The sequence below is a fragment of the Eubalaena glacialis genome, chromosome 12 (genome assembly GCF_028564815.1).
Source record: "Eubalaena glacialis isolate mEubGla1 chromosome 12, mEubGla1.1.hap2.+ XY, whole genome shotgun sequence".
In the NCBI taxonomy this organism is placed as follows: Eukaryota; Metazoa; Chordata; class Mammalia; order Artiodactyla; family Balaenidae; genus Eubalaena; species Eubalaena glacialis.
In genome coordinates, this window is record NC_083727.1 from 7,102,689 (window position 1) to 7,124,539 (window position 21,851).

Consider the following 21,851-nt stretch of genomic DNA (forward strand, 5'->3'; position numbering starts at 1 on the left):
CAGGAAAATCCATACACTCCCACTGTAGACAGTTACACCACATTTTCTTATTTCTGATTTTCTGTTTCTGCACATCTCTCCTACATCATAGACCAAGTGAGTCTTTCAAAGGCTAAAAGTGAAGAGCATCCTTTATTAGAAAAAAGCATCTAATTTCTTTCCATTAACACAGCTAATTTCTAATCTTCTCTTGTTTCCCACCTCGCCTTGTCCTACTCACTTATTCCGTATGGAAGGTGCTCTGTTTCTTTTTGTTCTGTGGTACCTAAGCTGGCCATCTACCTCATCCAAGTAGCCCTCAAACTCAAGAGTTCTAGAACCACACTGTCCAACGTGGTAGCCGCCAGCCACGTGAGGCAGCCAAGCAAATGGAATGCAGCTGATCTGAATTGAGATGATGTGAGGCTTCAACACACATCAGACTTCAAAGACTCAGTGAAAAAAATGAAAAATAACAGCACCTTTTATGTTGGTCACATGTTGAAAATACAGTCTGGATATATTGGGTTAAATAAAATATTAAAATTTATTTCACCTGTTTCTTTTTTACTTTGTTAATGTGGCTACCAGAACATTTTAAGTTACTCCTATGCCTATGGGCAGCTCTGTTCTAGACTGTGTCCTTTTGCCACTGGATTCCAGATCAAAAACACAAAAATGCTGCAGACTTACACTGGCAGAGTCTATTCCTGCTGGGTTTTATTAGCAATGCAATCGCACTGGCCAAAACTCAGTTTCTGAGTGTTCTCTCCCACTGCCCCGTGCCCGACTCTCTTAATTAGCCATGCTGTGAGTGCTTGAGGCTTTGCAGCTCCCTGGGGCTCCCAGCCTGGCTCAGTCTGCCCACTGCAGCCCCTGCTCCTGCCCTGGCCACGCAAGCAGAATCCACAGCCTCCACAAAGCCACGCCTCCCACCCTGACCCTCGCCCTACCTCCAGTCCCCAACCCCCCCCTCCTGTCTCACTTCAACACCTCCAACTCAGTGGTCCAGAGTGAAAAGGTCCACCTTCCCCTGAAAGCCCCCAGCACTTGCACTGTCCCAGACCTGGAATGAGCACCATTCAGGGACCCATCATTTGACCAGACTCAGCTGGGTCTCAATTTACTCTCCACTCCCTCCTGGAGACCTAGCCTGACTGCCCAGGCTGGTGGCTGCACACATCCTGTGCTCCCCCAAAAACTTGTGCACCATGACAATTAGGACACAGCTGAATATAAACTCCTTGAGGTCAAGAAGAGTGCCCAGCGTGTTCACCACTCACACTGCCTAGCACAGCACCTGGCACGTAGTACGTTCTCAGTAAGTACTTGCTGGCTGGAGGGAGGGCTGGGGAGAGGGAGGGAGGGGTGAAGTGTGACTCACATGAGACTGAAAGTTGTATCCTATGCATCCTCGTATGCCCTCAGGGCACCTGGCACTCAGTGTGTGTGCTCAGTAAATTTTGATTGAATGAATGAGCTCGAGCAGTGCTTCGAACCTGCAGTGTGCACACAGGTCATCAGGGATCTCATTAAAATGCAGATTCTGATTCAGCACTTCTGGGCAGGGCCTGAGAGTCTGCCTTAAGCTCCCAGGCGACGCTGGTGCTGCTGGTCTAGGGGCACATTTTAAGTCACAGGGAAGCAGAGGTTGGTGCCGTTACATCCGTTGGGTCCTCAGCATGGCTGGGCTTCCCTCGATCCGCGTGTCATCTCCGGACGGACAGTGGCTATTCCAGGCTTCCTCCATCCTAACTCTGCTCTTCCTCTTGACTCCAGAAGAGTAATAGCTGGCATCACAGTAATCAGACGTAATCTCCTTCAGCAAATTGCTGTCCCAGGACTTTGCCTTCCCACGAGCTGAAAATTGGCCCTCCTCCTTTTAAACCACCACCTTGGAGCGTTTAGGTTTTCCTGGCCTTGACTTTCTCTAGGGCTTTCCTCCCACTCTTACCCACCCTCTTTCTAGCATCTTCATTCTCCCTTTTCATTTTCTTTTTCTGTTTTCAAACCAATTCAGACCCCTCTGTCGTGAAGCCTTCTCCACTCCATCATCCCTGGGACCTTAGCCTCCGAACTTGGCTACTAATTGCTTCAAGGGACCAAAAATGTCTTGGTCTCATCCCTCCGGTTCCCTGGGCCAGCCTCCTCATGGCTGGATTCCCATGACACTGGGCTTTCCTCATGCTTCTCAGAAGTTTAGAGTTTTCCAGTTCCTACCACTCATTCGTTTTACAAATGTCTGTCCATCCTGCCTACGCGACAACGGCTCTGCTAGCCCTGGCATTATAAACGGGATTAATTCTGGGAGAATGTGAGGTCTGTGCTGAGCATTTAAGGGTGACTGCGTGCTCCGTGAGTGAAGGGAGCAGGAAAGGAGGAGGGGCGGCCCCAGGCAGGTGTGGTCCTACAGGTGTGCAGGGGCCCCTCCTTCTGGGTCCCCTACCCTTACCCCCCAAATTAACTCTTTGAATTTCTGCTCTTTTATCCCAGTCTTCTTTTCCACAATAATCACATGGGATTTGAGCTGACATGAATTTGAAGTGGCTGCACCCTATCCAGGTGGAAATCTGCAGCAGGCAGCCCGGTAGTTTAGGAGGGAGGTCAGGAACGGGGGAGGGAGTTTTCCAACTTGTTAGCAGAGAGGTGAGGGACTAGCCTGATGTTAGAACCACTGCCTGAGGAGGGAATGGAATGCGAGGGGCAGAAAAGCAAATGCCACTGCGGCCAAACCCCAGCCCACCCGGGGCTCTTCTCTGGGAGTTCCTGCAGACTTGCGTCCTTGGACACTTCAGCACACGACTCTGGGCTGTTGTCCTCCAGCTCTTTTGTTCTCCATAAGCATCATCTCTCCTATTGAGTTGTAAGCGCCTTGAACTGGACGCCTGGCATGTGGCAAACCGACAGTGACCACCTACTAGGTTCCAGACACTGGATCTGGGGGAAACAAGGATGAATAAGATTCAAATCCTCTTCATTTAGAAGAGGCGATAAGTGAGAATAGTTTCATATAGAGAGACAAACATTTCATAGAGGAATATAAGAAAGAGACAGTACTGGAGAGAAAAATACCCTGACCTTTTTTGGCTGAGGCTATGGAGAGAGGGGCGGGAACAGGTACGCTCCCAAGGCACCTCTAAAACCGCCTAACACATAGCAAAGGTTGGACAAGCTGCAAAACCTCCAAAGACAAACATCTCTAAGATGTGCCAGTGGCAGTGCCACCAACACTGTTGGCCCCTTTCCAAAGCTGACCCTGCCCGGAGTTGCCTGGGGTTGGGCCCAAGCGTTCAAGGGAAGCATTCATCTCCCCTGCTGCGCTAGCAAGCAGAAGGATGCCCACAGGCATATGGGACAAATTGGGCTCAAACTGCCATATGGCTTGAATTTCACATTTTGACTGGCAGAGTGTAATCGTTTTTACAGAGTCTAGTGCCTTTCTACAGATTGTAAATGATAAGGTCATAAGGATTAGAGACCAGTTAAAAATTATAGAAGACATATGCTATGCATTTTACTAACGAATGGCCATATTCAAACATGTTCACTAATGAATGGCAGTATTTGAGTGGGTCCACTAATGAATGGCAATATTTGAGTGGGTCCACTAATGAATGGCAATATTTGAAAGCGGTGTTGAATATGATACTCTGTGACCAGTGCTCCTTTTCTGGAAGGAGCCAAATGCTCCATAAGGTTTGGGAAATGCTGACTGGAAAGCAAAACTGAGCCGGCCTTGTAAGATGTTAAAGGGAGTTTTCAGTTAGATGCAGAAATTTACCCGCCAAGAAGTTTGTTTAGAGGAACACGGATGCTGTGAACATCATCATCAAATACTTGCAAGAGTCCCAGCTTGCAGCTAAATCCTACTTTAGCCTTTGGAAACAAGGGGAGTGGTGAAGTGAAGGAGGGAGTTGGGGATGTGGAGGCTGGGATGGGGACAGCACCACGGGAATCCTTCTTTAAAACGGTTACAGCAAGAGAGAGTGAGACAGGAAGTGTGGAGGCTTGGGGAGATTGGATCACTGCCATCAGTCACACCCGTCACACTCCCCCAGGCGCCCTGCCCGTTGCTGTCATTGCTGTCCTCCTGGCAGGGCAGCGGCAGTGGTGCCGAGTCTACTCTGCTCAGAGTTAAGGCCCAGGACGCAGCCTCGGGCAGCTGAACCTGCTGCCCCCTTGTCTCCTGTTTCCTTCTCCCTCACCTGGACCTCCAGCTCGTTGGCTGTCAGGGTTTAAAGCCACCGAAGCTAAAGTTCACTTCGAGTCCTTGTCCCGCCAGCAGGATGAATTCAGGCCAGTCCAAACCAGGAGACAAGCTCCGAGCACCTTGTTTCAGAGCCCAGGCGGGGGGAGCAGGGAAATGATGGAGGGCCGGCTGCAGGCCCCTCTTGACCCTGGTTCAGCCGTCTGGACAGGACTCAGAAGTGACTCGGAGTTATTTCTCTGGCCAGGAACACGTCTTTGCAGAAATCCAACATGGATAAAGAAGGCCTTAGCAGAAGTGCTGTGAGTTAGAGATTCTTTTGTTTTGTTTGGGTTTGACAAAGGCCCTGATCGGTGACAGCACGCTGGAGGGGAGGAGGGGCAGGTCATCCCTCACACACCTCACTGAAAGCAATCCAAATGTAAACTTCCCACACCCTTTGATCCAGCTATTTCACTTCTAGAAATTCATCCTACAGATTTCCTTTCACACGTGCAAAATGACCTATGGAGAAGGACGTTCCCCGCAGCTTTGTTTATAATGGCAAAATATTGGAAAGGGCCTAAATGCTCATCCGTAGGGGGCTGGTTAAATGAATTCCGATACATCTATCAACTTGAATATCGTGAGGCTGTTGAGGAAGAATTCAGCTGTTCAGGGTTGCTCAAAGGGCACTGATATAGGACAGGCTGTAAATGTATTAAATGAAAAAGCAAGGTGCAGAGCACGTTACATAAAGCAATATTCTATATACCATTTTTAGTCTCAAAATAGGTTTTATATATGCAGGTGACAGTGATTGTCTCTGGAAATCTTTGTAAGCTGACTGAGGAGGAAGGGAGACTTATTTTTCACTATTTGCCTTTTGCACCTTTTGAATTTGTGCTGTGTGCATGTATTATTCACTCAAAAAATATATAAACCATTTTTAAAAACCCAGACTATGTGAATTGTATCCCAATAAAGCTGTTTTTGAGCAAGGAAAAATAAATGGTCAAGAAGCATTTTTAAGTTTGAAAAAACTGTAAATATTTTAAAGTAGGCAATAAGTTCAAATATTTTTGTCTATGATTATACATTGGACAGTTCAATTCCCAGGAGTATCATCACCAGGGGCACCACCCACACAGTTCTTAGCATTTATTAGGCGCCTCTCTTAATTTAAGGTTCCCTGTTGAAAGTAGGTTGGCAGATATGGTCTCTTGTATGAGCTCATCTTCTCTAATAGGTTCTGAGACAGATGGTAATAAAGTTTCCCATTGGATCATACTCACAGTAAGTGTATAAATTAAGACTCTGCACAACCAAAAGACTGAATGGATACATACTTGTACTTGATTGAAATCATGATGCTGTAGGAAAAGGGAATTTTCAGAGTTCTTTTAAGAGCTCCCATGAATGGAAATTAAACCAAGGAGAGTAAGGAGCTTTTGACGGTAGCAAACCTAAAACAAAAATAATTCAGGGGATGGGGTAGGGAGGGAGTGTAGAGGTCACAGTATTTTGTGGGAACATAGATGGCATTGTGTAACCATCCTTGATGATTTGTACAGAATTTGAAAAATACAAAAGAATTCAGCTACTGAGCTCTATCCAGCTTCCTTGAAATTATTTCTTTTTAGCCATTTGGAGATTGCATGTAAAAGATTGTCATAGTCTGTTTGCGTTTAGAGCATGGCACAGTTTAAGACTGCTTCCCACCATGAGATTCTGTGATTTTAAGATGTTGTGTACTTGAAAGGAAATAACCTGACTTTCTTCCGTTCGAATTTGTGTTTTAGCGCGTTATAATCTAACACCATTTCCGTTCTGTGGCACTGTCTTGTCAGAACCAGTTTTCCATATATCGGCGGCTAGTCACCCCATGGGGAGCCTCCCTCTTTTGATATACTATTTTTAACACACTGGGGCTGAATCTCATATATCACTGCTGCCATCTTCTGGAAAGTCATACACCTAAAAGAAAAATATTTCATCTATTCCCAAAGAAGTACAAATGTGTGCGTCATGGTTTTGATGTTTCCCTTGAATGTAGTAAGGGGTCCTGAGATGATATTTGATTCTCTCCTGTTCTTTTAACACAGAACTTCAGAGCTGTGGAAGAAAAATAAATGGCACATAATAAAATGCTTTTATAATAGATGCTGTCGTGATAGAAAACAAGCACAAAGAACTTTGGGCTTTCACATAGAGATCGTTCACCTTTGAGGGTCAGACCCTTATCTTGAGGTTCATCGCTTGTAGGTGCCGACTGGCTCTCACCTTTACTGATAACAACCACTTGGGTGTTCTGAATGCATTGGAAGCTGTTCATTTCATCCCTTTTTATGCTTCCGAAGAGAAAATATACATACATATCCTTTTGAATGTCTCCATTATGGGCGTATGGGAAATCAAACACAAACATCAATCAAATGACTTGTCTACTGACATGATACTGAATGATAAATGTGATGGGCAGTTCATTTAGCTGTATGGTAGTGTGGGATTTCCTAAGGGGAGTGACAGTGACGGCACGAGCACGAAGAACGAGAGGTCAGTATCCCTTTCTCTACTGCAGTTATGGGGAGCTGACAAGCTTGGCGCTTCCCACGAGGTCCTCAGTTTCACTCAGGCCTTCACAGAACAACAGCAATTATTAGTATATTGAGAATTGCTTTAGTTAACAAGGTGCTTTACTATCACCTTACTTTTCAATAGAATTTTTTTGCTTATAAAACATCGTAACTCCAGGGCTTCCCTGGTGGCGCAGTGGTTGAGAATCTGCCTGCCAGTGCAGGGGACACGGGTTCGAGCCCTGGTCTGGGAAGATCCCACATGCCGCGGAGCAACTAGGCCCGTGAGCCACAATTACTGAGCCTGCGCATCTGGAGCCTGTGCTCCGCAACGAGGCCGCGATAGTGAGAGGCCCGCGCACCGCGATGAAGAGTGGCCCCCACTTGCCACAACTGGAGAAAGCCCTCGCACAGAAACGAAGACCCAACACAGCCATAAATAAATAAATAAATAAAAAATTTAAAAACTTTAAAAAAAAAAAAAAACATCGTAACTCCATGAGAAAAACATTTCTCCTATTTACTAGGTGCCAGAAACTGGGTTAAATATTAATTATCTTATTATTTCTTCTTTACAGATGCAGAAAACTAAAGCAAAGAGATGTTAAGATCACACAGATAATAAATGGTAGAGAAGGGCCTCTGAGTCCAGGTCTCTCTGACTCCAAAGGCTTTACTTTTAAACACTAAATTGTATCTGAGTTTTTAAAATATAACTATCACTATATGATTTCATGAATTACAATATGCTATTCTTTTATATGTTGTCCAAGTCCAAGATTTTATTCACCCAAAATAAATACTCAACACATATCAATCGCAAGGCAAAAATATGACTTGAATGGTAAGAATAGTTTGGCTATTACTTATGAGGAAAAAAAGTGTCTTATTGAACTTATCCTTTATTGAATAGTTGTCTTAAAATTGTATACTTCATCTTAGGCCTCTAGGATGAGCTAATTACTACAGTTAAGTGAGAAGCTTGGCACCAGCCACACAGGCAGCTGCTCCAAAGAGAAAAATGTTTTGATCACCAGGTTCACTGTCAGATAAAGGGAAGCCATCACACTATTGGGAGTGATTAGCTTGTTCCTGGTGTTGACTTCTAAGACGCATCGTCCTGTGGGTACTCGGGATTAAAAACAAACAGGGGGAGGGAATTCCTTCTCGGTCCACTTGTTAGGACTCCGTGCTCTCATTGCCAGGGGCCCGGGTTCGATCCCTGGTTGGGGAAATAAGATCCCACAAGCCATGCAGCACAGCCAAAAAAAAAAAAGCGGGGGGGTGGGGGGGTGGGAGGGGGGAAGATGTAAATTGCAATTTTTCAAATAACATAGACAATTCAAAAGTTGTCCTTTATATCAGTTCTTTTGCAAAAGAATAACTGACCTAGTATAAATAAACTGACCTAGTAAAATTTCTATAGGAACTTAGCTGTATCAACCCAGGTTTCACCAGAGAGACAGAACCAGTAGGAGATAAATATAAGTATAGATTATCTAGGCATGCTCAGCTGTCCCCATAGATCTATAGATATATAAAGAGATATCAATAGATATAGCTATAGTAGATATCTAGTATATATTTATATATACATATCTCTATGTCTAATATATCTGTATCTATAGAGAGAGATTGATTGCAAGGAATTGGCTTATGTGATTATGGGGATTATGGGGCTACCTAGGCAAGTCCCAAAGCCACAGGGCAGGCTGCCAGGAAGGGCAGGCTGGAACTCTGTTGTCCGCAGGTGAACTCTCTTCTTGAGGAAGCTTCAGGTCTGCTCTTAAAAACCTTTCAACTAATTGAATCAATCCCACCCAGATCATCTAGGACTGTCTCTCTTCACTGAGAAACCCTGATTAGTGTTTGGTTGAATAGACTATAGTCTAGCCAAGTTGGCACATAAAATTAACATCACAGGCACTAAGGTAATACAGTCCATAGATATTGCTTTTTAATCATATCTAATAAGGAGATAGAGTTTAGAGAACCAATAGAATAAGTATGTATTACTGTTATGATTTTTAAAAGGCCTTAAAAATTCTTTTTTTAAAACATGCAAAAATTATTAGCATTTGTCAGATCTATCTCAAAAGAAAATAATCCAGGAAAAGTATACAATATAACTGTGTGGTAGTCTCTTCCATTCAGTTAGTATTTACTCACAAGGCATCCTAAAAGAGCCTCAGCAAATATGAGCCCACAGTTAATGACTAATAAACCCCTGGGGAGATTGCAGCCTTCTATATTATTGGTTAAAGCCAGACCCATGTGCCCCAGAAAGGAGACAGGCAGGTTGTCAGAGTGCATATGAAAATATTGGAGCCAGATGTTTTCTCCTCAAGCTCTTTGGAAATTCCTGTGCCCCTGGGAGTTTTTGCAAACAGACCCAAAACATTATCTCAAGGAGTTTTGTATGTGCCTAAGCCAGAGTTCCCCAAACTTCCTCTGTTCACCATGCCCCTAGTGGCTTGGTAAATTTTTCCTGGTGCTTCTAGGCCAAAAGAAATGCCTAACAGTTCTGTTCATTAAATATTTCGGTCCACATAACATAGTAAGAATTAATGTCTTAACAACTTCATAGTCATTTGAAAAAATAGTTCACATAAACTGAAAGAAAAAAATATTTTTACTTCATTCTTAAATAACTACACCTCCTGGTCCAAAGAGATGTTCACCTGGCAGCTGTCTTTTTTATCACAGTAACCTCCAAAAATCCCGCTTTGCAAAAACATGATGTCATCAAAAGGAGGGTAGCACAATCTACATTAACACCATGAACAGCCTTGAGTTAGTAATTCACAGTGTCCAACAGATGCTGAGTATCACCGTGCTTTTCCTCAAAAATTTAAAAGATCCCACTCCACCCCTGTGAGTTTGTTGTGACACCCCAGGGCTCCTTGGTACACAGTTTGAGAACTGAAGTCCTAAGCATTTGTACAAGCACCTGGTTGACAGTCTTGAGTTCTGGATAACTTAATTAAAAACCTGAACTTTCAGTAATGTATATATGTCGATGCTACTCTCACTTTGCCCCAGCTTCCCCCTCCCACCCTGCGTCCTCCGAATATAAAATAGATAGCTAGTGGGAAGCAGCAGCGTAGCACAGGGAGATCAGCTCCGCGCTTTGCGATGACCTAGAGACATGGGATAGGGAGGTTGGGAGGGAGGCTCAAGAGGGAGGGGATAAGGGGACATATGTATGCATACGGCTGATTCACTTTGGTGTACAACAAAAACTAACACAGTATTGTGAAGCAATTATACTTCAATAAAGATCTATTAAAAAAAAAAAAAGCCAACGCTGAACCCAAAAAAAAAACCCTGAACTTTTTTTAGATCAAATCAGACCTTCTAGATATTTCCTCATTTTGTATGAGACAGATTTATTTAACTAGGAAGCCCATGGCACAATGTATCTAAATTTAAGTTATACTCTCTGAATAGGAGCAAATTAGCAAGTGCATTAATGCTAAATTATCACCAACACATTTTTTCAGCTTTCACTTGCCTTTTGCCATACTGAAGTGGTGAGGGTGTAATTTTTATAGGCTCTTTCTTTTCTGGTTTTCTTAATTTTTATATATATATATATATATATATATATATATATATATATATGGTCTATTCTTTGTAGTACTGGTATGAAAGGGAATTTAATGTCTTTGTGTCAGGAAAGGCCTATTTATACTGACAAACTGATCAACCTCCAGGGTGTTCCTCTACCATGAAACTGATTTTATATCTCATCCCCGAGCTAATAAGATGTGAAACATTTTCCCTGTCACACCAAGAGATCAGACTTGCTTCCATGAAAAGCAGTGGGGTGAAATCACACAGTGAGCTCTTCTCAATGATTGAACCATGCAGGTCACAGTTTTTCAACATAAGAACAGAGTGATGGGTCTGAGATAAACCCAAAGATGAGCAGATACATTAAAAAAAAAAAAAAGCCTTAAGAAAGGACTCAAGGATCCAATTCATTCACTGTTCACTGGATTAGCTGTCAGTTCAGGGAAAATTAAAATGTCAGAAATTAAAACCTGCTGGTCTTGGTGATTTGTGTAATGACATCCTGACACATACCCCCTCTCCCACCAACATGAACCTTTAAGGAAAGTTTATATCCCACAAAACGTGGGCTCATTCTCTTTGCTGTGAGAAGAAATAAGAAAGCTGTAACACTCTGAAAGTGCTGGCAAGAAGAGAGATGGTGACATAGCTGTAGAAGAGGCCTTTTCCTTATAAAATACTTGTCTTTTTGTTTGTTATGTCCTGAGATTAAAATGATCTTCAGATGAGTTGTTAAAACAAGAAATTGACCGTGGGGACAGAGGCAAAAGATGTTTCCGTGGTGGAGACAATGTGAAAGGAAGAAATGTCTTGGGGACTTCCCTGGTGGCGCAGTGGTTAAGAATCCGCCTGCCAATGCAGGGGACACGGGTTCGAGCCCTGGTCCGGGAAGATCCCACATGGCACGGAGCGACTGAGCCCATGCACCACAACTACTGAGCCTGCGCTCTAGAGCCCGCGAGCCACAACTACTGAGCCCGAATGCTGCAACTACTGAAGCCCATGCGCCTAGAGCCCGTGCTCCGCAACAAGAGAAGCCACCGCAGTGAGAAGCCCGCGCACCACAACAAAGAGTAGCTCCCGCTCGCCGCAACTAGAGAAAGCCCTCGCACAGCAAAGAAGACCCAACGGAGCCAAAAATTAAATAAATTATTTATTTATTTATGTATTTATTTATTTTTTTTTTTAAAAAGTCTTGGAAGGGCTGTTGTTTTGAGGTGAGGTAGAATATTGATGTATTTTGGTAAAGCTGGGTTTTTTCTATATCCTGTTTGTTTGGGGGTTTGTTTCTCAGTTCGAATCAGTCTCATCTTAAGCAAAACTGAGCTAAATTTCTGGCTTATGCTATTGAATATACATTTGAGAACTTTTAAGCCTCTGGAACTTTTTTGAGGCTTCCAGACATCCAGTGCCATCACTATATTGGTTATCGATTGCCATGTAAAAAGCACCCCAAAACTTAGTGACTTAAAACAGCGACAATCTTGTTCCTGCTTTGCTTTATTTTGTTTTTGCCCACAAACCTGTAATTTGGACAGAGCCCTGTGCAGACAGTTTGTCTCTGTTCCATGTGGGGTCAGCTGGGGCAGCTTATCCGGGGGCTGGAAGATCCACTTGAACCATGGCTCAGACACGTGGCCGGCAAGTTGGTGCTGGCCGTTGGCTGGGGGCCTCAGTTGCTCTCCACGTGGGCCTCTCCATGGGTGGCTGGACTTCAAGAGCAAATGTCCCAAGAGACAGAGAGTGGAAGCTGCTAGTTTCTTAAGGCCTGGGCCCCAAAAGTGGCATACCATCGCTTCTACCATGTAACACTGGTCAAGCAGTCAATACATCCAGATTTAAGCAGAAGCGATCTAGAGCCTACCTCTCAATGGGAGGAGTACTGGATCATGCTGGGCCTGTTCTCTAAAACCACCACCATCATCCCCGCGCCGTACTTGTTGGCCACGCTCACTTCTCTGCTAGAACGTCCGCTCCAAATACAGCTTCTGCTGTGAGAGATGTTACTCCCCAACGAGTAAAATAAACAGTTGTTGAAGGGAACCAGTTTTCTAGTGAAGCATCTCCTTCTCCAGCCGTGAAATAAAGTAGGGGAAGAACAGTGCCTAGCTGGCATCTCCTTAACGCTTAGAACATATTGTGTGCCAGGCCTGCTTACAGCCACTTAGTATGTGTTATCCCACCTACCTCTCATGATGGTCATGTAGGATAGTTATCATTGTTATCCTGGTTTTTCAAAGGAGGAGACTGAGGCACAGATGCCAAGGCAGCTGTCCCAAGGTGTCTTGGTCGTCAACTGATGGGATGGTGACTCCAATCCAGTGTGTCACACTGAAGAGCCCACGCCCTCAGCCACCACAGCACCTCCAGAGCAGGGCTGGGGGTTGGGAAGTGCGTTCCGAAGGGGCCCGGTGATTCTAGGCGGTCGTAGGATAACTTCCTTTTCCAGCATTCACTTCTCCAGCTTCCTCCTCTGTCAGATGAAGGGTGGAGGACCATTGGCTCCTGGGTCCCTTCCAACCCGAAAGGAGCTGTGAATGCTGAAAGGAGCATGGCCACTGGGTGAGAAGCTTCGCTTCAGCCCGTGCATTAGCTTCCTGGGGCTGCCAGGGGCTTAAACAACAGGAACTTATTTTCTCACAGTTGTGGAGTCTGAGAGTCCGAGAACAAGGGGGCAGCAGGGTTTGTTTCTTCTGAGGCCTCTCTCCTTGGCTTGCAGTCAGTCACCTTCTCCCATGTCGGCACATGGTCATCTCTCAGCCCCTGTGTGTCTGTGTCCTAATCTCCTCCTATAAGGACACCAGTCGTATTGCATTAGGCCCACCCTAATGACCTCATTTTACCTTACTTACCTCTTTAAAGGCCTTGTCTCCAAATACAGTCACGTTCTGAGGTACCGGGGGTTAAGGTTTCCACATATGAAACTGTAGGGCACAAAATTCAACCCACAACAGCCCATTTCTTCTTTCCGTAATAGGCTTTCAATACAAAAATGAGTCCATTAACATGGATATATAAATCCTCTCTGTACGTAAACAAATATTAGATGTGAAATTCTTGAATGAAATTGTTTTCCTCACATTCTAACACTAATAACACTTTACTACAAGTATTTCTTTGCATTACTGTCTCTTCTGCTAGGCTAGAAACATCTTGAAGAGAGGAAATGTGACTCATTCATTTTTGAAACCCTGCTGCAGTGCTCAGAACATTCTTTAGTAACGAGTGAACAGTTCCATCAAAATATGACTTTATTTCTCTCTGCAAAAAGTAATTTGGCACACAAACCATCACCCAAGTCAGAGGCAGGGGTAGAATGAGCTTGGAAAAGAAAAACATGTTGTGACCAAATGCAACCAGCAAGCCCCTCTCTAACCTGCATGTGTTCTCCTGCAGTTCGTCTTTTGCCGGGACTGTAAGGAACCGTACCATGAAGGTGAATGCAGTGCCCTGTTTGAAGCCTCAGGAACAGTTACTCAGGTAGAGTGCCCTCTTCCTTCCTCAAAACAGGGCTCAGGCTATGGGGATGGGAGCTGTTTCCTGGAGACCATCGAAGGTTCCAATCTGAAAAAATAAGGGCCAGCTTAGTAGCCTACAGCCGCGGTGATGGGGTTCTGGCCTCCCGGCCATCGGTCCCTCCAGAACCACTTCCTTCCTCCAGGCGAGCTGTAGACTTCCCAGTGGCCATGTGTGGTGTGTTGGTACTTCCATGAGAGTTTTACCCCAGAGGTAAGTGGATTAGGGATAAGGTATCTTAGCATGATCATAGGAGTCTTCGGAAAAGAGAGAAAACCATTTAACAACCTCTCAATCAGGGAAATCAATACTAGCCTCACATTATTTTTTTTCAAAAGTGCCTTTGTTTAAAATCTTTGGTGAAAACTATCTCCATGAATGAAGTGGTAGAAGTGTTGCAGTATTATATGATGCAAGGATATCATTGTTTTTTTAGCAATATTGTTACCGAACTCAGGTCCGGATGCTCACCGCTGGAAAATCAATACCCAAGAGGCAGTTGTTGGTAGAAAGGAAAATTGCTTTTAATCAGAAAGCCGGCAGTCTGGGGAGACGGTAGACTCAGTGTCCGCAAAAAACCATCTCTGAAGAGTCTGCTTGGCCATGAAAGTTTTTAAAGGGAAAAAGGGAAGTAATCTCAGCTAATCATTGAGATGGGGGGTTAGAGTCGTCGCCATCCCCTCCACTGCATGCAGGCTTGTTGACGTCTTGTGATCTTTCTTTGGATGCTATCTTGTTCACACAGTCTGTTCACAGAGTTTGTTCAAGAGATTACTGAAAGGGAAGCTAGGGAAGAGATCGGGTCATCGGTTACTTATTCTCCATTTCTGCTTCTTTGATCCATGGAAAGAGCCAACAGGTTAGGCAAGGTATTGTGTGATCAAAAGATTTGATAGGTGTGCTAGGGCCAGAGATGAGTAGAGCTTGGGAGGCGCCTGGTTTAAAAGTTAGTTACAATGTAGCTTTGCTAAATTGACAAGAAAAGGGGTTTCCTGCTAAGGGTGGTTTCCTGCAAAGAGCTGCTTACAATATCATAGACTATGCTAAACTGTATTTCAGTCTTGATTAGGTAAAGAATATGTTTACTGAGCCTTACTCTCTGAAGTGCTATATCAGGCTTAGGGAAATGCAAATATATTTTCTTTTATTTATTAATTATGATCAACCGAACCTTAGGGGAAAGGAGTAAAAACTTCAACACAGTTGATGAATTTGCTCATTATTTTTCTCCTGATAGAAATGTTAACAAGGGTATAAACACCAAATCTACCCAGATAAATCCTTTAGTCATTTTACTGACAGGAACCCCATAAATAGACATAGAAGTTCCAGAACATTTTAATTTCACAGTTGAGAATTTTAAGTATCGCGGAATGCTCTAAAATGAGAGCATAAAGAAGTGAATCCCTATAAGGTATTCTGTGGATGTATTTACTCAGTATTAGCATAACTAAAGAAACATAATGAGTGAATTCAGGTCTTCTCAGCTGCTCCTAAAATGCTGACCCTGAGCATTGAGAGATTTAGGGCTGAACTGCATTTCTATGGCACACGCTCTTCCTGTTGACTTATTTTAGCTCTGGGCACTCAAATGCAAGCTCACTGGGTCCTGATGTCAGGAATAATAATGACCCTGAGACCCGCCCCCTTGCCTCAGGGCCAGAAGGGTTAGAGCAGAACAAAGGCTGCTACTGTGGGAGATGGGTGTGATCCAGCAGTTTACACGCATATGTTCATATGACAACAGACCTGGACAAAGCCTTCCAAGAAGGGGTACCCTAACATCTGTTTACTTGAACACAGTAGCAGTAAGGTGAAGAAGAGCGTTGCTTAACCTAAAGCTGTCCAGCGCCTGACCCACTCAATAATCCGCTTCATTCTTCTTTCAGGAGGAACTAACCAACCTTGGTGTTAATGATTAAGGTAGCCCAGATTTCAAAAAGAAAAGAAACTCAGAAATATGGGAGAAAGAAAGTTAGAGCTGGCCTTGAGTACAGATGACCAGTATCAAGGGGCCTGTGTCTGCACACACCATCAATCAGCAGGTGTTAAATCGAGCATTTCTACTGGCCAGACACCCTGCTAGACTCTCTGAAGAAATGCAGATAAGTACATTTATCTTCAGAGGCTTATAGGGGAGCCACAGGGGAGACTTACAGGAACATAGATAATGATCATAATATGCTAAAGCAAAGTTTAGTGAATATAGCTTTGTACAGTGTTTCCCTAGGAGTCATGGAGGGTGGGTCAGAGTTTGTCAAGAGGACAGTGGGATAGGGATGACAGTGAACATTCCAGCAGAGGGCACTGAATGGACAAAGGTACGGAGGCAAGATTCTCTTCAGCTACCCTGTGTTCCGTGCATCCCTACATCCCCAGGCTCAAGACAGTATCTGGTGCACAGACATTTAATGGATGTTTGTTAAGTGATGGTGGTGTCGACTGAAGAAAAACACACAACCTAAAAGTTGTGAGTTAAGTTTATTTGAGGACCTTACTGAGGACTCTAGCCAGGAGACAGCCTCTCAGCTCTGAAGAGGTAACGGAGGAGCCAGGATATATAGGAGTTTGTGCTGAAAACAAACAAACAACAACAACAAAAAAAACATGTAGTCAAACATCAAAAGGTTACTGCTAATCAAACAAAGCAGACCTCTCAAGTTAATGATTTTAGTGCTTTTCTATGCATGGGAAGCGACAAGAGTCTGGGCCCTGAAATTATTCCTTCGATATGCATCTTAACTACCTAGGGCCAGTATCCAGAGCACAGAACGTTTCCTGATTTTCTGCATCCTGAATTCCCCTCAAGGTCTACTGTGCAGGCAGCTGCAGTGGCCAATGGCTTGATTTCGGGCAACATTTGTTGTTTGCTGGAATAGCAGGCAACATTCCCTTTCTACAGTGGCATCTATAAAGAAAAAGACATTATTTCATTCATTCAATAGTATTAAACACCTGTAGTGGGTTGCTTTTTTCTAGGCTCTGGGGATTAAGTCCCTGCTCTCATGGAGTTTATGTTACTTTATTAGATGCCACAAGGCTTGCACAAACAATATGATAGGAATTCAGAGGAGGAATCTTTAATTCAAGACAGGGTTATCCAAGAGAGAATTCAGGAAGAGACGGCCCTGCAACAAGACCTCTCTGAAATGAGCCTCCTTCCGGCCTAGAGGTCAGATAACTGGACCAGCCTCATAGTTCTCTTATTTGAAAACAAAGCGAATGGACCCACCAAACTGGAAAAGTCTGCTGGTTCACTATTGCCTGAGAACAGAAGGCAGCTAGTATTTAGGGGTTTTGCTGCCATTTTTTCCTAAGTCTCTGATCCATTCAGGGTCCTCCTCAGATGGGCACATGAAGAGACTGTAACTGAGGGGTCGTGGATGACCTGCAGTGGTGGGGAAGGGTCACAAGAACCAAAGTCGTTGTGGAGGGCCTTGGAGTCCAGCATGGGGGGACCCATGACTGTGCCAGCCCTGAAGGGACAAGAGGAGGAAATGGCGTAACACGGGGACCAAGCTCAAGAGCTGGAACCATGGAGGAGCTCTGACAGGAGGTGTAATCGTGGAAAGTCCAGCGTTGCCAGAAGTGGACCCAAAGCCAGAGGTGGGTGAGGACCAACACCTTGACTTCTCCCGCTCACCCTCTGGTCTCTTGCAAACGTCTCCCATTGGCCACACCCAACTGAAAGCCAGCCATTAGGGACCCAAGGGGCACAGCCCATCGGATTCAGCCTTCCACACACAGAGCAGAGGAGAGAAAAGAACACAGAATAACCAGTATATCCTCTATGGACTGGTTTACCACGTCTCCGGTTTCCTCATTTCAACCAGAGCTACTCTTGGACACGGAGAAGGATGAACCCAACAAGCTATTTCATCAAACTGAAAGAGCCAATTCCATTTGGCAAGAGAATGAAGGGTTTTTATTTTCATAGAGCCAGTTTATTTTCTGTTCCCTACATTTCTCCCAAACGGCAGTGATCTCCAAATGGATGACCTCTGCAATCCCACTTAACTGAAATCTTTGAAAGGATGGCACTCCACACACCTAACAATAAAAATCTAATCGCAGCCTCCCTTCCTGGAACGGAAGGCTTCAGGTGCATCCTCGTGTCTGAGTTTTGCTAATACAACAGAATGCCCGCATTAGCCTTCTTCAAATTTCCTTTCAATTCAATTCATTTGTAAGGTTTTTCCTTTTAGCCGTCTGTGGTTACTCTCCACTGTTCTCGCTCTAAAGCTGAGCGGTTTCTGACATTATCCAGCCAGGCAAGCCCATGTCTCCTGGGGCCCAATCAGGATTTTCCCATCAGTTAAGCTGCTTGACCCTAATCTTAATGCATTTTTTGATTAATGCAACATTTTTTTTTAAAGCAAACTCAAAAATTGGTTTTAAATTGGTTTTAAAATATTGAACAAGCTTGCAGTTGAAACTGCTGGGGGTTTGGGGAATCAGTGACAGAAGATCGATCCATCACGGGCTAATGAGAGTCCAGCCCCATTTGCTTCTTCTTGCTCGAGCTGGGTTGTTCTCCGCCACGTATTCCCCCGGAGGCTTTCTAATAAGTAAACACTTGCTCTTGTAAACCACATAAATGGATTCATTCTCCCAGGGCTTCTAAGTAGTTGACATTACTCCTCCTATTCAACAAGAAGGCAATAGAGACCTCCAGAGTTTTCATGGTGTTGTCCAAAACCACAAAGGAAATTATTTTCATTGGCTGCACCTGATCAGAGTAGTTTGGGAACAGTGACTGCTGTCTCTGATGAATAAATCCACAGTGTCTAACGGGCGTGTGCCACCCCTGCCTGCCCGGCTCCTGCTCAACCTCCAAGACCCAGATCGTAAGATAGCTCCTCCATGAGGCCATCTGCCCACCCCACTACTTCCTCCAAGCTCTCGGACTACCCCACATACCTCTGCTGTACATTCTTCACATTGAAATGTTGTTTCCCTGTATCTTCACTAAAATTCTGAACTTTCTTAGTGCAAGGTTTGTACCTGTTTTGTCTTTATAACCCACAGTGCCTAGCACGTAGGAGGTACTCATTAAATGTTAGTGAACGAATGACAACTCCCTCTTTCCTCGCCATATATCCGTCCTCACCGTGAGGCTGGGAAAGCACGCGCTACAGGAACGGGTGGGGAGGAGTAGATCAAGATGGTGACATGGGAGGGCCCTGAGCTCCCCTCCTCCCACGGACACACAAAATGTGCAGGCACACCTCGGAGATATTGCAGGTTCAGTTCCAGACTATCACAACAAAGCAAATGTCACAATAAAGCGAGTCGCACGAAGTTTTTGGTTTCCCAGTGCATATAAAAGTTAGGTATACACTCTATTGTATTCTCTTAAGTGGGCAATAGCATTATGTCCAAAAAATACGCACCTTAATTTAAAAATACTTCATTTCTAAAAAATGCTAGCCATTATCTGAGGCTTCAGTGAGTCATAATTTTTTTGCTCGTGGAGGGTCTTGCCTCCGTGTGGATGGCTGCTGACTGATCAGGGTGGTGACTGTTGAAGGCTGGGGTGGCCGTGGAAATTTCTTAAAATGAGACAGCAGTGAAGTCTGCCACATCGATTGACTCTTCCTTTCATGAACCAGTTCTCTGTAGCATTTGACCCACAGTAGAACTGCTTTCAAAATTGGACTCAATCTTCTCAAATCCTGCCACTGCTTTATCAAATCAGTTTAGGTAATAATCTAAATCATTTGTTGCCACTTCAACCATCTTCACAGCTTCTTCACCAGGAGTAAATTCCACCTCAAGAAACAACTTTATGGGAATTCCCTGGTGGTCCAGTGGTTAGGACTCGGCGCCTTCACTGCCAGCCAGGGAACAAAGATCCTGCAAGCCGCACGGCCAAAAAAAAAGAAAAGAAACAACTTTATTTGCTCATCCATAAGAAACAACTTCTTATCCATAAAGTGTTATCATGAGATTGCAGCAATTCAGTCACATCTTCAGGCTCCACTTCTAATTCTAGTTCTCTTGCTATTTCCACCACGTCTGCAGTTATTTTCTTCACTGAAGTCTTGAACCCCTCAAAGTCACCCATGAGTGTTGGAATCAAACTCCTGTTAATGTTGATATTTTGACCTCTTCCAATGAATCATGAATGTTCTTCATGGCATCTAAAATGGTGAATCCTTCCCAGAGGTCTTCAATTTACTTTGCCGAGATCCATCAGAGGAATCACTATCTATGGCAGGTATAGCCTTATGAAATGTATTTCTTAAATAATAAGACTTGAAAGTCAAAATGACTCCTTGATCCATGGACTGCAAGATGGACGTTGTGTCAGCAGGCATGAAAACAACATGAATCTCACTGTACTTCTCCATCAGAGCTCTTGGGTGACCAGGAGCATTGTCAGTGAGCAGTAATATCTTGAAAGGAGCCTTTTTTTCTGAGCAGTAGGTCTCAACTATGGGCTTAAAATATTCAGTAAACTATGTTGTAAACAGATGTGCTGTCATCCGGGCTCTGTCATTCTGTTTATAGAGCACAGGCAGTGTAGACTGAGCATAATTCTTAAGGGTCCCAGGATTTGGGGAACGGTAAATGAGCATTAGATTCAACTTAAAGTCACCAGCTGCATTCGCCCCTAACAAGAAAGTCAGCCTGTCCTTTGACACTTTGAAGACAGGCATTGACTTCTAACTGTGAAAGTCCTAGATGGCATCTTCTTCCAAGATAAGACTATTTCGTCTGTTGTTTCGTGTAGCATGAATTATCTCAGCTGGATCTTCTCGATAACTTGCTGCAGCTTCTACATCAGCACTTGCTGCTTCACCTTGTACTTTGATGTTATGGAGACGGCTTCTTTCCTTAAACCTCATGAGCCAACCTCTGCCAGCTTCAAACATTTCTTCTGCAGCTTCCTCACCTCTCTCAGCCTTCATAGAATGGAAGAGCGTCAGGGCCTTTCTCTGGATTAGGCTTTTGTGGCTGATTTGATCTTCTATCCAGACCGCTCAAACTTTCTTCATATCAGCAATAAGGCTATTTCACTCTCTTATCATTCATGTGTCCACTGGAGTAGCACTTTAAATTTCCTTCAAGAACTTTTCCTTTGCGTTCACAGCTTGACTAAATGTTTGGTGCAAGAGGCCTGGCTTTCGGCCTATCTCGGCCTTGGACATGCCTTCCTCACTAAGCTTAATCACTTCTAGCTTCTGATTTATGAGCGAGAGACTTACAACACTTCCTTTCATTTGAACACTTAGAGGACACTGTAGGGTTATTAATTGGCCTCATTTCAATATTGTTGTGTCTCAGGGAATAAGGAGGCCCAAGGAGAGGGGGAGAGATACAGGGGAATGCCCGGTCTATGGAGCAGTCAGCACACACACAACATTTATCGCTTAAGTTGGGAGTCTTATATGGGCACGGTTCATGGGGCCTCAGAAAAGTTACAATGGTAACATCAAAGGTCACTGATCACAGATCACCATGACAAATACACTAATGATGGAAAAGTTTGAAATATTGTGAGAATTACCAAAATGTGACACAGAGACACAAAGTGAGCAAATGCTATTGGGAAAGTGGCGCTGATAGACTTGCTTGAGGCACAGTTGCCACAAACCTTCAATCTGTAAAAAGCACAATATCTGTGAAGTGCAACAAAGGGAAGCACAATAAAATGAGGTATGCCTGTACGGCTATACGCTATACAGTCACAGGGATCCAGAGATTAGCTGAGTGACTCCTATACACCAGACAAAGGAGAAAATACCTGCCTTGAAACAGGAACCCCAACTCTCAACTTCTCCCAGAGGCACAAAGGGTTTGGACCTCACATCTAAGGCCCCAGCTGTTAAGATTCCCACCAGTGGGCCTGGCTCCCAAAACAGCTAGCTCTGAAAACCAACAGGGCTTGTGTCCATGAGACCCATGAGACTACAGCAAACAAAGAAGCAATTCTTAACAGATGCACGAGCACTCACCGTGGCTATCCCCCCAAGGCTTAGCAGGGGCTACTCTTCGTTGCCATGGCTTCTCTT

At 44.2% G+C, this 21,851-nt stretch overlaps 1 protein-coding gene across 4 annotated transcripts in view; it reads left to right on the forward strand.

The window, feature by feature from the left end:
• PRKN (parkin RBR E3 ubiquitin protein ligase) overlaps positions 1-21,851 on the forward strand; it is a 1,187,061-nt gene that overhangs the window by 1,139,756 nt on the left and 25,454 nt on the right. For 3 of the 4 annotated variants that reach the window (XM_061207251.1, XM_061207254.1, XM_061207253.1), the window contains exon 10: positions 13,714-13,797. The exons of the other annotated variant lie outside the window; for it this stretch is intronic. In XM_061207251.1, coding sequence (XP_061063234.1) covers positions 13,714-13,797 — 84 coding nt within the window. The remainder of the gene's footprint in view (positions 1-13,713; positions 13,798-21,851) is intronic. 4 annotated transcript variants of the gene reach the window in all.